General features: G+C 40.2%; 1 protein-coding gene across 2 annotated transcripts in view; it reads left to right on the top strand.

Annotated features, from left to right (window-relative positions):
- The window catches only part of IGF2BP2 (insulin like growth factor 2 mRNA binding protein 2), a 152,442-nt gene that overhangs the window by 116,364 nt on the left and 21,085 nt on the right, over positions 1–14,993 (top strand). Inside the window, exons 6-10 of one of the 2 annotated variants that reach the window (XM_026497168.4) lie at positions 322–594; positions 2,448–2,582; positions 10,933–11,055; positions 11,394–11,529; positions 13,909–14,037. In XM_026497168.4, the coding sequence (XP_026352953.1) occupies positions 322–594; positions 2,448–2,582; positions 10,933–11,055; positions 11,394–11,529; positions 13,909–14,037 (796 nt within the window). The remainder of the gene's footprint in view (positions 1–321; positions 595–2,447; positions 2,583–10,932; positions 11,056–11,393; positions 11,530–13,908; positions 14,038–14,993) is intronic. The other variant, XM_026497179.4, reaches the window with a different exon arrangement.

The following is a 14,993-nucleotide window of genomic DNA, read 5'->3' as shown; positions in this document are numbered from 1 at the left end:
ATCAAAATGAGAAAAAATGACTCCTAATTTTATACCAATATTTATAGAGAGTTTTTGTTGAGGGGGGTACAGTCTTGGGTGGTGAAAAAAGGCAGAATGCATAGTTGTATATCAAGTCTGACCAGGCCTGTACATTGTGATTATTTGTTTCATTGTTAAATGAAACCTCTGAGGGAGCAGAGCTGGCATCTGCCTTGCTCACCGCTGTATCCTCGGGGAGGATTAACTAGTAAGGCAGACTGAATGAACCTGTCCGCTGGCCTGGGGGTCCTCTTTGACATCACTCTCTAACAAAGCTCACCTGCTCCTGCTGCATTTCAGAGCCATCGAGAAGCTAAGCGGGCATCAGTTTGAGAACTACTCCTTCAAGATTTCCTACATCCCGGATGAAGAGGTGAGCTCCCCTTCGCCCCCTCAGCGAGCCCAGCGTGGGGACCACTCTTCCCGGGAGCAAGGCCACGCCCCTGGGGGCTCTTCTCAGGCCAGACAGATTGATTTCCCGCTGCGGATCCTGGTCCCCACCCAGTTTGTTGGTGCCATCATCGGAAAGGAGGGCTTGACCATAAAGAACATCACTAAGCAGACCCAGTCCCGGTACGTGCCTCCGGGGCTTCCTTTGCTTCCTTCTGACAGGCCCCCTGCGTGCTGGTGGGGCCCGGGTATCCTCAGGTGGCTATCGCTTGCATCAGCCGTGGGGGGGGCTGTGCTGTATGGGATGGTGGCTTCTTAAAACAGAACTACTAACAAACTAACAAAGCTGGGGACCTTCATGTGCTTTCTTGCCAGTAGCCTAAAGGTCATATCCTGAAATACTAAAGGCTCATAAAGAAGAAACTAATGACTTCACAGAGGAGACTAGTCCTCATAAGCTTATGAATGCATCAGTTTCTAAAACAGCAGAGGCATGGGGCTCAGTTTTGTGGGATCCCAGAAACCAGTTATCTTCGTTCTTACCTCCTATCTCGAGTTGGAGCCCTGAGTGGTGGTCGTTCTTTGAGATCACTTAGGGGGTCTCATAAATAGCTACGTGAAGGAAGTGCGTGGGTCTGCTGTATAGAGCAAGAAGTGAAGTGCCTTCGCCTTATTTTTAGTTCTCTAAGGAGACTGAAGCAGGAGCTGGAGTTAGAGGACGTAGTAAGCGTTGTCGTGGGATTGCTGATATTTGTTCTGAAGAACACAGCTTGATGTAATGAAGAAAGCACAGGATGCAGAGACCCGTGTTCAAGATTTACCATTTAATGGCTCTGTGACCTTAGGAAAACCAATTGACTTCTCCGAGCATCAACTGCTTGTTCCGTAAGCCAGGATTATTGTTGGATTTAGGACAGTCAGGCAGATTGAAAGAAATAATTGCTGTGAAAGCACTTAAATTGCAAAACACCAAGTTACTGACGAACAGGAGTTATTTACATGCCTAGTGCATTTTATTCACGTCATCCGTTAAGTGTCCTGTAACCTGAAAGAGAAAACACTATTTTCTTCAAAGTGTCTGAGTTACTGCCAGCTAATGGGCACTTACATGGATGAGTCCCAGAGTTCATGCTCATAGCAGTGAAATGATGACCCAGCGGAGAGGGGAAGTACTATCTGCTGCTCCATTTATTTTAAAATCAGCCCTTTTCTCCCCTGCAAGTTTGCTTCACTGCAGAAGTGATTTTTAGTTATATGTCTTTTTGTTCCAAAAATTTTTAAAGTGGCTTTAAAAATGCAACAAGTTTAAAGAGAAGTGAAGTTTAATTCTCAAAATAATGTGCCCATTTTTTACAAGAGGCCAAAGACTTGGATCTGGGCTTTCTAACAGCCAGAGTAAAAAGGGATATAATCAATTATGTAATTTTCAAAGATAACAAAAACAAGTAGGGCCACAACTAGCCTAAGAAGTCTGATAAAGTCATCAAGCTTTTGAGCCATTTGTTTTAAAAGCCTGGAAGAAGGCACGCTGCCAGTAGCAAGGAAACCAAAAACTTAGAGAGGGCATGCCTCTGTTTTTAACCCACACTCAAATATATAAAGCTTGCTTGAATTTGGTGCTTGGATTTGGATTAACATATGGCTTTTAAAAGCTACAATCAGTTCAGAGACTGGCACAATGCCAGTGTGCAGTGTTACCCCCACTCACTTTACTCTTCGCTTCTATGATCATTTGAAAGACTACACAAAATACTTCATTTACCAAACTGGCTTCATTACCAAGTTGGCTTGGTGCCTTTGTCCCACAGCACTCCTGCAAGAAATATTCCCTTCTAAATGGAACTGCAAAGAATTCAAGTTTGGCACAAGACCTCCTGCCTTGCTTGCCGCCTTGAAGAATGGCATTGGTTGCAAACGTGCTAATGGCACTTCATTGTCTGTGTCCTCACTGTACGTTGGCCCATGAGATGCTTTCTCAGGACTAGGATCCTGTCCTAGATGACGTTGCGTTATGACTCCTGATTCTTTCCCTACAGGGTAGACATCCACAGAAAGGAGAACTCTGGGGCTGCAGAGAAGCCTGTCACCATCCATGCCACCCCAGAGGGGACCTCTGAAGCATGCCGCATGATTCTTGAAATCATGCAGAAAGAGGCTGATGAGACCAAACTGTAAGTTTGCATACAATGCCCAGATCACTTAACAGAGAAGAAGAGTAAGTTCTCATTCACTTAACACAAGAAATTTTTTAAAACCTGTAATTCTGTTCCTCAGTAAAGGGAGCAGGGGACAGATTAGTTTCAAGAAATTTATTCCCAAGGAGCATATAGTAGGAAATAGATCTGTTATGTTTTCATATGGCTGTTTCTCCACTTAAATGTTTCTTTTGATGATCTGAATGCTTCCATCACTCATTACTAATAATTACTGGTAGAAATACATAGTTATATGCTTCTAATGCCATGCGGGGATGGAGGTATTGTGTATCTGCACTGTTCAGTATGACAGCCAGTAGCCACATGTTGCTAGTGAGTGCTTGAAATGTGGCCAGTGCAATGGAGGAGCTAAATTATTTTATTTTAATTCATTCAAATTTAAATAGTCACATTTATGGGTAATGGCTATCGTACCGGACAGTGCAGGCGTGTATGGAATGTACGTTGTCATCAAAACCATCATTTACTGTTCTGGAGAAGGTTTTTACTACTATGTTGCACTCTTCAGTTTTCCTTAAGTAGTAGAAACTGGTGTCCAAGTAGCTACTTGACTCTTTTTTCATCTCCTTCCCTCCTTTTCTTTTTTTACAAAATACTTCTTGGGATTCCTGAATGTTGTACCAGTTCAAATGGCAAGTACAGTTCTTACTAAACCCATTGACTTTGTATTATAAATGAATTAATGATAATGGAATAGGCAATAGTTTAGTTTGGTAAGAAGTCCACTTATGGGTAGTGGTGGCAGTTTTATAGAGAAGCAGTGACGGATAAATCAAATATAAAATTAACTTAGCAAATAATGTCAAATAAGAGTGTTCTAAAACCAAGAAGATGAAAAGAAAAAATAAAAAATAAAGCCAAGAAGATGAAAGTAGTCCTTAAAAGCAAAACATTGCAAATCTATTCTCAGATTTCTTAAGGGACTCTAACTTTTGAATTTATTACTTATGAATTATTTACTGTTTGAGGCCTTTGAAACCCCCCCAAATGCTATGGCTTAATTTGAATAAGCCCCTCCCTCAACCAAGTTATTGAGAACTTTATAAATACCCTTCTTGGTCCTTCAGCCTCAGGACAAGCAACTTCGAATATTCTAAATAATCAAAAAGACTGATATATAAATAAATTTTTGAGTTTTCATGTAGAGCCCACATAGAGTTTGAATATCTTTGAAATCAGTTTTTCTGAGTGCCACACTGTGCTACGTACCATGCTGGGAAATGAGGCTACAGCCCGTTCCTCCTTTAATGGAGCCTATGACCCAGTGGGAGAGACATTCGCTCAACAAATACATACACCAGTAGGTCATTAAGCACAGCTCTGAGATGGGCCTCTATGAGGGCCCTCCACCTCATCAGGGTTTTAGGAGAACGGGAAGAGATTTGGGGCATTCAAAGAAGACCTCCCTGGGTAAGTGCCATTTGAAGCTGAGTCCTGAGGGGGATGAACTGGAGGTAGCGGGTGTAGAAGAGGGATCTTCAATTTTCTTATTCATTTCTCAAGCATTTATTGAGCACCTACTATGTGCCGGGCACCGTTCTGTGTGCCAGTGAACAAAGCCAACAAAAACCCTGCCCTCTGAAAGTTCCATTCTGGTGGAGTTGCTTCCATTATACACCATTACATTGGTGTATAGTAGCAATGCATGTTGGGTTGCCTGTGGTACTAACTAGCAGAAAACCTAACAAGCGGCTTAAGCAATAAGAAACTATTATTCTGTCACATAACGAGAAGTCCTGAAGTGGGCGACTCCAAGGTCAGTTGAATCACAGACTCAGAGACTCACAACCTCTCTTTCTGCTCTGTCTTCCTCAGGGTGTCTGATACTCCCCTGGTCATGACAGACTGGCTGTAGTGATTTCAGACCTTGTGTCCCCACAGAAAAATACTCAAAAGTTGAAAGAGAGGGCATCCTTGCTCCTTTTTTTCAACATTTTCTTCTGGTAAAAAACACATAACAAAATTTATCATCTTAACCATTTTTTTTATTGAGGTATAATTGGCATATAATACTATATTTGTTTCAGGTATACAACATAATTATTGGATATTTGTATATATTGTGAAATGATCACTACAATAAGTCTAGTTAACATCCGTCACCATACATACTTAACAGGTTTTTTTTCTTGTGACAAGAACTTTTAAGATTTGCTCTCTTAGGAACTTTCATATATTCAGTAGAGTATTATCAGCCATAGTCGCCATGCTTTACATTATATCTCATGACTTCTTATTTTATATGGAAGTTTGTAACTTTCGACTCCCTTCACCCATTTTGCCCACACCTCACCCCCCCCCCCTCCCCGCCCCTGCCTCTGGCAACCACTAATCTGTTCTCTGTATCTATGAGCTTGTTTGGTCTTTAGATTCCACAAATAAATGAGATTATGTGGTATTTGTCTTTCTCTGATTCATTTCACTTTAAACATTTTTTAGTGTACAGTTCAGTAATGTTTATATGTATTCCCATTATTGTGAAACAGATCTTCAGAACTTTTTATCTTGCAAAACTGAAACTCTGTACCCATTGAACAACTCCCCTTTTCCCTCTCCCTCTGGCCTTTGGTAACTACCATTTTAATTTCTGTTTCTGTGAATTTGACTGCTTTAGAGACTGCATATCAGTGGAATCATGCAATATTTTGTCTTTTTGTGACTGGCTTATTTCACTTGGCATAATGTCTTCAAGATTCATCCAAAATGTAGCAGGACTTCCTTCCTTTTTAAAGCTGAATAATACTCCTTTGTATGTACATATCACATTTTGTTTATTCATCCATTGATGGACAGTTGGGTTGCTTTCACCTTCTGGCTATTGTGAATAGTGCCATTGTGAACATGGGTATACAAATAGCTCTTCAAGATCCTGCTTTCAATTCTTTTGGATATATACTCAGAAGTAAGATTGCTGGATCATATGATATTTCCATTTTCAATTTTTTGAGGAACCTCCATACTGTTTTCCATATCAATGACATCATTTCACAATATCACGAACAGTGCACAAGGGATCCACTTTCTCCACGTCCTCACCAGTCCTTGTTTTTTTCTGTTATTTGGATGGTAGCCAAACTAATGGGTGTGAGGTAATATTATATGTTCACAGGATTTCATTGTGGTTTTTATTTGCATTTCTCTGATGATTGGTGATATTGGGCATCTTTTCATATGCTTATTGGCCATCTGTATATCATCTTTTGAGAATGTCTATTCAAGTCTTGCCCATTTTTAAAATGGGTTATCTGATTTTTTTTGTTGAGTTGTAGGGGTTCTTTATATATTCTGGATATTAATCCCTTATCAAAGACATGATTTGCAGATGTTTACTTCTTTTCCCTATGTTGCCTTTCCACTCTGTTGACTGTGCCCTTTGGGGCACAAAAGTTTTTAAATTTGTTGTTGGATTTGTCTGTTTTGGTGTTTGTTGCCTTTACTTTGGTGTCTCATTGCTAAATCTAATGCCATGAAACTTTCCCTGTTTTCTTCCAGGAATATTATAATTTTAGGTTTTACATTTAGGTCTTTATTCCATGTTGAGTTAATTTTTGTATGGGGCTAAGATAAGGGTCTAGCTTCATTCTTTTGCATGTGGATATCCGGTTTTCCCAGCACCATTTGTTGAAGACTGTCCTTTTCCCCATTGTGTTATCTTGGCACCCTTGTCAAAGATCATTTGATCATGTATGCAAGGGTTTATGTCTGGGCTGTCTGTTCTGGACCATTTGTTTATTTGTCTGTCTTGATGCCACTACCATAGTATTTTTTTTTTTAAGAATTTATTTAGTTGAGAGAGAGAAAGAGAGAGCAACAGAGATAGAGAGAACATGAGCTGGGAGGAGAGGGAGAAGCAGGCTCCCCGCTGAGCAGGGAGCCCAATGTGGGGCTGGATCCCAGGACCCCAGGATCATGACCTGAGCTGAAGGCAGACGCCCAACCAACTGAGCCATCCAGATGCCCTGCCACTACTATAGTGTCTTAATTACTGTAGCCTTGTAACATGTTTTGAAATCAGGAAGTATGAGTTCTCTAGCTTTGTTCTTCTTTTCAAAATTGTTTTGACTCTTCAGGGTCCCTTGAGATTACAAATGAATTCTTTTATTTCTGCAGAAAATGCCGTTGGGATTTTTTATAGGGATTGCATTGAATCTGTAGATCACTTTAGGTAGTATGGATATCTAACAATATTAAGTCTTCCAGTTCATGAGCATGGGATGTCTTTCCATTTATTTTTGTCTTCTTTAATTTCTTTTACCGCTCTTAGATAAGTTTCAGCATATAAATCTTTTATCACCTTGGTTAGGTTTATTCCTAAGTGTTTTATTCTTTAGGATACTATTGTAAAATGAAACTTTTCTTCATTTTCTTTTCAGGTTGTTCATTGTTAGTTTATAGAAACACAATTGATTTTTGTGTGTTGATTTTATATCCTGCAACTTTGCTGAATGAGTAACAGTTTTTTTGTGGAATCTTCAGAGTTTCCTTCATGTAAGATCATGTTATCTACAAACATGATAATTTACTTCTTCCTTTTCAATTTTGATGCCTTTTATTTCTTTTTCTTACCTAATTGCTCTGGTTAGCACTTGCAATACTAAGTTGAATAGAAGTAGTGAAAGTGGGTATCGTTCTCTTGTTCCTGATCTTAGAGGAAAAGCTTTCAGTCTTTCACCATTGAATATGATGTTCACTGTGTGCTTTTCACAAATGGCCTTTATTTTGTTAAGGTAGTTTCCTTCTATTCCTAGATTGTTGAGTTTTTTTTTTATCATGAAAGGGTGTTACATTTTTGTCAAATGATGGGGCGCCTGGGTGGCACAGCGGTTGAGCGTCTGCCTTCGTCTCGGCATGATCCCGGCATTCTGGGATCGAGCCCCACGTCAGGCTCTTCTGCTGGGAGCCTGCTTCTTCCTCTCCCACTCCCCCTGCTTGTGTTCCCTCTCTCGCTGGCTGTCTCTCTCTGTCAAATAAATAAATAAAAAATCTTTAAAAAAAATTTTTTTTGTCAAATGCTTTTTCTGCATTAATTGAGATAATCATGTGGTTTTTGACCTACATTATATTACATTGTTGTTGTTTTTTAATTTTGAACCACCCTTACATTCCAGAAGTACAGCCTACTTGGTCATAATGTATCATCTTTTTAATGTATAATGCTTTTGAATTCATTTTTCTTCTATTTTGTTGAGGACTTTTGTGTCAATATTTATCAGGGATATTGGTCTGTAGTTTTCTTTTCTCAAAGTGTCTTTGTCTAGCTTTGGTATTAGAATAAAGCTGGCCTCATAGAATGAACTTGAAAGTGTTCCCTCTCTTCAGTTTTTTGGATGAGTTGGAGAAGGATTGGTGTTAATTCTTCTTTAAATGTTTGGTAGAAAAACATAAATAAATGTTTAGTAGAATTCTCCAGGGAAGCCATCTGGCCCTGGGCTTTTCTTTGTTGGGAGGTTTTTAATTACTGATCTAATCTCTTTACTCATTATTGGTCTGTTCAGATTTTCTATTCAAGGTTTAGTCTTAGTAGGTTGTGTGTTTCTGGGAATTTATCTATTTCATCTAGGTTATCTCTTTGTTGATGTACAACTGTTAATAGTATTCCCTTGTAATCATTTTTATTTCTATGACATCAGTTGAATGTCCCCTCTTTCATTTCTGAGTTTAGATATTTGAGTGGTCTTTCTTTAATCAGATAATGTTTATCAGCTTTGTTGATCTTTTCAAAAGCCAGTTCTTGGTTTTTTCTTTTGTTTTTCTGTTCTCTCTTTTGCTTATCTTTGCTCTAATCTTTATCATTTCCTTCCTTATACTAGCTTTGGGTTTAGTTTATTCTTTTGCTAATTCCTTGAAGTTTAAAGTTGTCATTTGAGGTCTTTCATTCTGTTTTTTTTTTTTTTAATCCATTCAGCCAATCCATGTCTTTTAGATTGGAAAGTTTAATTCTTTTACATTTAAAGTAATTACTAATAGGGAAGGACTTACTCTTGCCATTTTGTTTTTTTCTGTATTTCTTGTAGCTTTATTGTTCCTCCTTTTCTCTCTTACTGCATTCTTTTGTGTGTTTTTTGCTTTGTTTGCTCTTTGCTTTTTTGGGGTTTTTTTTAGTGATATTCTTTGAGTCCATTCTCATTTCCTTTTATGTATATTCTATAGATATTTTCTTTGTAGTTACCATTGCAATTATATAAAACATCTTAAAGTTATAGCATTCTATATTAAACTGATAGCAACTTAACTTCAATTATATTAAAAAACTCTGCTCTTTTACATTCTACCCCCACTTTGTTACTGATGTCACAAATTGGTCTTTATATATTTTATACCCATTAACAGATTTATCTTTTTAAAAATATTTTTGTCATTTAAATTCTGTGCATCAAAATTATTATAGTACAGGTTATTATATTTGTTTATTTCTTTTACTAGAGAACCTTATATTCATATGGTTCTGTGTTGCTGCTCACTGGCCTTTCATTTCCATTAAAGGACTCCTCTTAGCATTTCTTGTAGAGTAAGTCTAATAATAATGAACTCCCTTAGCTTTTGTTTAACTCGGAGAGTCTTAATTTCTCCCTCATTTTTATAGGACAGCTTTGTCGGTTGATGTGTTTTTCTTTCAATCATTTTCAACATATCATCCTACTCCCTTTAGGCCTGCAAAGTTTCTGTGGAGAAATCTTATGGAAACTCCCTTGAATGTGAATAATCACTTTTCTTTTGCTGCTTTCAAGATTCTTTCTTTGTCTTTGACTTTGGAAAATTGGCTTATAATGTGTCGCAATGTGGTTCTCTTTGGTTTTGTCCCAGTTGGAGTTCTTTGAGCTTCTTGAATCTACATTTGGAGATTTGGAAAGTTTTCTGCCATTATTTCTTCAAATGAGCTCTCTGCCCTCTCTCTTTCTTCCTTCTGGGATTCACATGAGTATATTAGCCCATTTGATCCTGGCCCCTAAGTTCCTTAGCGTTTCTTTGTACTTTGTGGAGACTTTTTTCATTCTTTTTTCTACTTTGACTTGATGATTTCAAATGACCAATCTTCAAGTTTGCTCATTCTTTCTTCTGCCTGTCGAGTCTGCTGTTGAACCTCTTTAATGATTTTTTTTTTGGTTCGGTTATTGTATTTTTTAGTTTCATTATTTGTTTTTTATAGTTTCTCTCTTTGTTGGTATTTCCATTTTGTTCATGCATAGTTTTCCTGATTTTGTTTAGTTGTCTGTCTGTGTTCCCTTTTAGTTCATTGAGTGTCTTTGTGACAATTATTGTAAATTCTTTGTCAGGTAGCTCATAGATACACATTTTTTTTAGGGTTGATTTCTGGAGTTATATTTTTATCCTTTGATTAGGCCATATTTCCCTGTTTCTTTGTATGTCTTTTAATGTTTTGCTAGGATTGGGACATTTGAAAAAATACCCATCTCTTACTCTTTGTGTACTGGCTTCATTCAGGGGAAGACCTTCCTTCACTTGTCAGCCCTCCTGGAGGTATTAGGGCCTCTCAAACCTTTTCTGATCTCTTTCTCCCCCTACTTTCTGACTGTGGAACTACAGCTCTAACATACTGCTCACCTCCTTTTTCAGCAGCTTCCAAAGCTCTGGCACCAGTCTCATCAGTGCTCCAAGTGAGGCAAGACAGAAACCAGTCTCTTAGGTGGCTCCCAGATAAGCCAGGATGTTGGATGTATGGTCCAGGCCTTTGTTTGCATCCCATGGGAGGATCCCTGGTATGGGAGATTTCCTCCCATTTGCTCCTCGCTATGCTGCATAAGGGAAGGAGCTTATGTAGCCACACGGAATGCTGCAAATTTACCCACCCCTTTTATTGGAGTCTTTTCTTAGCTTTACAGTGGCCAGGATGCTGTAGCTTCTCAGCTGAGCTCTGGAGTTCTCACAGAGGTATTTTGGTCTCTCTATTGTTGTTAACTTGGTGTCTCTGTGGCGTTAGGAAGGCCTGTAATGTCCTAGTCTGCCATCTGGCTGATATTCTCCCTTGTCTTTTTTAAGAGCAAGAAAAAACCTTCCTAAAGTCATACAGCCGACTTCTCCTCATACTTCATTGGGCCAGATTTGCCTCATGGACTCACTTCCAGTCTGTCTGAACAAGGAAATATAATTACCATGGTTTGGCTTATGTTAATCAGAATGCATGCACTGGGATTGGTGAGGGAACCAGCCTCACCTAAAGCCCATCACCACTTGGTACCTGAACAAAATGACTTCTGTTTGTAAAGGGGGAAAAATGGTTTAGTAGCTCTTAGGAGGCAACCAGTGTGTCCACCTTAAGTGTTAAATTGTTGTTTGTCTCTTGTAGAGCTGAAGAGATTCCTCTGAAAATCTTGGCCCACAATGGCTTAGTTGGAAGACTGATTGGAAAAGAAGGCAGAAATTTGAAGAAAATTGAACATGAGACGGGGACCAAGATAACAATCTCATCGTAAGCCACCCATTCAGTTTAATTGTGCCCAAAATGGAGAACGTGAGCACTTTGATATGCCCAACTCCTTCATCTGCCTTTCCTTAAAATGGGAGTATAATCATAAGTCATGTAATTCTCTCCAACACCATCAAAACAAATGCATAAATACTTACCAGTCAGACATTTTCTACTATGGATATGAGCTAAGTCACCTCTAAGATTTGAGATAAGATGGCAAGTATTTGATACCACAGTGTGTGGTGGTGGAATCCTCCACCAAGAGTTGTTTGTGACCCTTCTGGGATTTTATTTTTCCTTTTGAAAAAAGGAAATCTCTCTTTTTTCCCGATGGCCAGCTTGCAGGATTTGAGCATATACAACCCTGAAAGAACCATCACTGTGAAGGGCACAGTCGAGGCCTGTGCCAGTGCAGAGGTAGAGATTATGAAGAAGCTCCGTGAGGCCTTTGAAAATGATATGCTGGCTGTTAATGTAAGTGCCGAATGCTTTCTTCTCTACTGGTTTTCACATGTGTTTTCAGGCAGGACACAAGCCTCTCTAAGAATAGTTGTCATTCAGCTAGTGAGGAAGTGCCTTAGAATAGATGTGCAGAGTTATTCCTGCCTTCTTGGGGCAAGAGCATTGAAACAAGCAGGAAACCAACTAGTGGATTGCGATAAATGCACTGGACGAAATAGTATGAAATTATTAAAATCGTAACTTTGAAGATTATAAAATGAAGAATTGCTTATGATATAACATTCATTAAGAAAAGAGCACATAGAAGTGTATTTTACTCAGCTTACGGTTATGTAAAATATTATGGAGCAAAATGACTGGAAGGCTGCATACAAAAATAAAAACAGCTGGTACTCTAGGAAAGTGGGATTTTTTTTCTACTTTACAAACTTTCTATATGTTGTCCTGTTACTTTTTAAATTTAAAAATACATACTTTAAAATTAAACTCTGATTTTCATCCCTTACTGATCTGCACATCCACCCAGTAAATGTTGTCCACCACCTCGGCTCTCATTGATGTGGCCAGCAGACGTCCAGGTTTGGGCATGTCCTTCCTATTACTGATAACTAATTCTCACTTTATAATGGGGAGACACCAGTCTGACATTCAGAAATGTTAAAAACATTTGTCTATCAACAAAGCCTAAGGTCCACTCAGAGGAGTAATTTTTTTCATTTTTTCATTATAATTATTTTCTAACATAAAAGAGGAAAGGCTACTGCAATAAGTCCTCGTATGCCTATAATCCGATGTGAACAGTTATCAGCTCATGGCCTATTTTGTTTCTTCTGGACCTCCATCTGCTTTCCCACCCTCCTTGAATGACTTTGAAGCAAATCCCAGACCTGGTAATATTTCACAGAGGAGTAAATGTTGACCAAGAGCTCTGTAGGCTAAAACCCAGTGCCTCAGTGCCACTCTCTAAGGACCCTCCTCCTCAGGTCACAACACTACCCCGCCTCGCCCCAGCCCCGCCCCCGCTAGCAGCCCACATCACATGAGAACTGTGGAACAGTATGAGAACACATTGTCACCTCCCTGTTTGTGTGTATTTGTCTGTGGAAATATCCTCAGATGATCTCATTTTCTTCTTTCGGGCTCTTGACATCATACAATAAGCATCTCTTCTGTGAATACCCAGAAAAGCTACAGAAGGGTCTGGGTGTTCCACGTACCTCAACTTGAGCATACCGCTTAGACTGATCCATGCCTACACCAAAGTCATGTGTTGATAGGTGAATAAGAAAATTACTGGATCTTAGCTATCAGATGAGGTCAAGGTTAAAGATCCCAGCTCTCCTACTCCAAACATCCTAAGAGACGGTAAGATAATGGGTGACCCTAGTCACAGATAAGATAACAGAAAATGTTAGAGAGCTGCTTAGTGTTCAGGGAGACAAAGGTAGGAGCAGGGAGGACACAGGCCAGGTGACGACATCCCTCTGCCTCCGAAGGGCTGTGCAATTCAGACTCGCCACAGCCTAGGTGAGCGTCCCCATGTATAAATGGGAAATGATCAAGCAAGCGAGAGGATCGCAACACTGGCAACCAAATGGTGAAAAATTTGAAGTTGTGAACCATCCTGAACCTGGAGAATGGAGTTTACATGTGTGGTATCCTGGTGAAAGGTCTCATCTGTCTCTGGATAGAGTTGGAAAAACCTGTTAACTCAATATGTTTTAAGCATATTCACTCCACAAGTACTTATTGAGTACTTACTATGTACCAGGCACTGAACACACGACACTGAGTAACACAGTCTCCGTCCACAAGGAAATTATGGTCTAAAAGGGAAGAGGCAACCACTCAGGCGATGCAAATACCGTGCGATGATGCTTCACATAGTATTTGAAGGAAACACAGGCACGTTGGTGGGGGCGCATAGAAAGGGCACTGGCACGGAGACCTTTGGGGTGAGAGAAGGTCTCCTGGCTGAGGGGACATCCAAGCTCAGGCGAAACCCACATGAGGAGCAGGACCCAGCCAGGGGAGGGGGAGGAGAAGCACATTCCTTACGTGATGGATAACGTGTGCAGCGGCGAGAGGGGAGCAGGACTGGGCAGGGTGGGGATGAGGGGTGAGCAGGAGAGAGGGTGTGGTGGCCTGGGTCCGCCAGAGGAGCCTGGGTGGCTGTGTTATGATGCATAGACACTCTCGGAGAAGCTGCGAATAAATGCCACGGTCAGCTTGAGGTTTGGAGGGCCCAGCCGGCAGCAGGGTGGTCCACGAGGCCAGGGCAGAGCTGATGGGAGGCACTGGTGCTGACCAGCCGAGAGATGGAGGTTGACCCAGGCAAGCTGGGCCTCTCTGGTCTCCTCCCCTCATCTTTTTCTCCATTTCTGTTCCCAGCAACAAGCCAATCTGATCCCGGGGTTGAACCTCAGCGCACTTGGCATCTTTTCAACAGGACTGTCCGTGCTGCCTCCACCAGCAGGGCCCCGAGGAGCTCCCCCCGCTCCCCCTTACCACCCTTTCGCTGTAAGTAGCTCAGCATCCAGAGGTTTGCTCATGCTCTGGGCACCCCCAGGCAGCAGCATTACTCTGCTATGTTGAATCACAGCTAAAGCTTTAATTTGGAGGCCATAATCATAAGGGATGGTAGGATAAAGCCAACATGTCTTAGGACTTCTTCCTAATGGACAGATAAATATTATTAAACCATCCTCTAAATATGTGCTCTCGAACACAGTATGTGTCATATCTAGGAAAGGAACTGCAGTGCTAGCAAATTCACTAACTAGAAGCCTCTTTATTATAAAAAAGGATTTGTTAGATCAGAATCTTCATGAGTTTTCATTTATTAATAGGGTACCTGGATAACTCGAAAATATGTATTTCTCACCTGTTTCTACAACTCAGATGCATCATATTTTATTAATAGGCAGTTTTTAAAAGAAAATAATACACAGTGTGTGTTTCTAAACACTTAGCGCAATGCCTGGCATTTAGTAGGTTCTCAATAAGTATTTATTGTCTGAGTCATAATTAATAAAAAGGGAAATGTGAATGTTTTGAGTTTTCTAATTGTTGCTTCCATTTATAAGCATTATAGATTAATACATTGTCCAATTTGGGTTCAGGATACTTGACAGCTTATTGTTTTTCACTCCTAATTCTTTTCTATACATATTGCTGCTTTTTAAAGCAAACTTCCTTTCCTCCTATGTTTTACTTTTTAATGGAAGAAATTAGGTTGATGACCACTGCGTTAGCGAACGCTCCTTTCTTTTGGGAGGTGGTCTCTGGTGGAGGCACTGCAGTGTGAGAATTCTTAGCAGCTCTTTGGGTTATCCATAGAGACAGGGTGAAGCCACGATGCTCTTCTGCCAGCAGTACAGACATGAACTGGCACCCACGTTTTTGGTCACAAGAATATGCCCATTCTTGGGGCGCCTGGGTAGCGCAGTCATTAAGCGTCTGCCTTCGGCTCAGGG

This window comes from Ursus arctos, unplaced genomic scaffold (assembly GCF_023065955.2).
Source record: "Ursus arctos isolate Adak ecotype North America unplaced genomic scaffold, UrsArc2.0 scaffold_4, whole genome shotgun sequence".
Classification (NCBI taxonomy): domain Eukaryota; kingdom Metazoa; phylum Chordata; class Mammalia; order Carnivora; family Ursidae; genus Ursus; species Ursus arctos.
The sequence above is the reverse complement of the archived record's forward strand: the minus strand, read 5'-3'. Positions and strand labels throughout refer to the sequence as shown.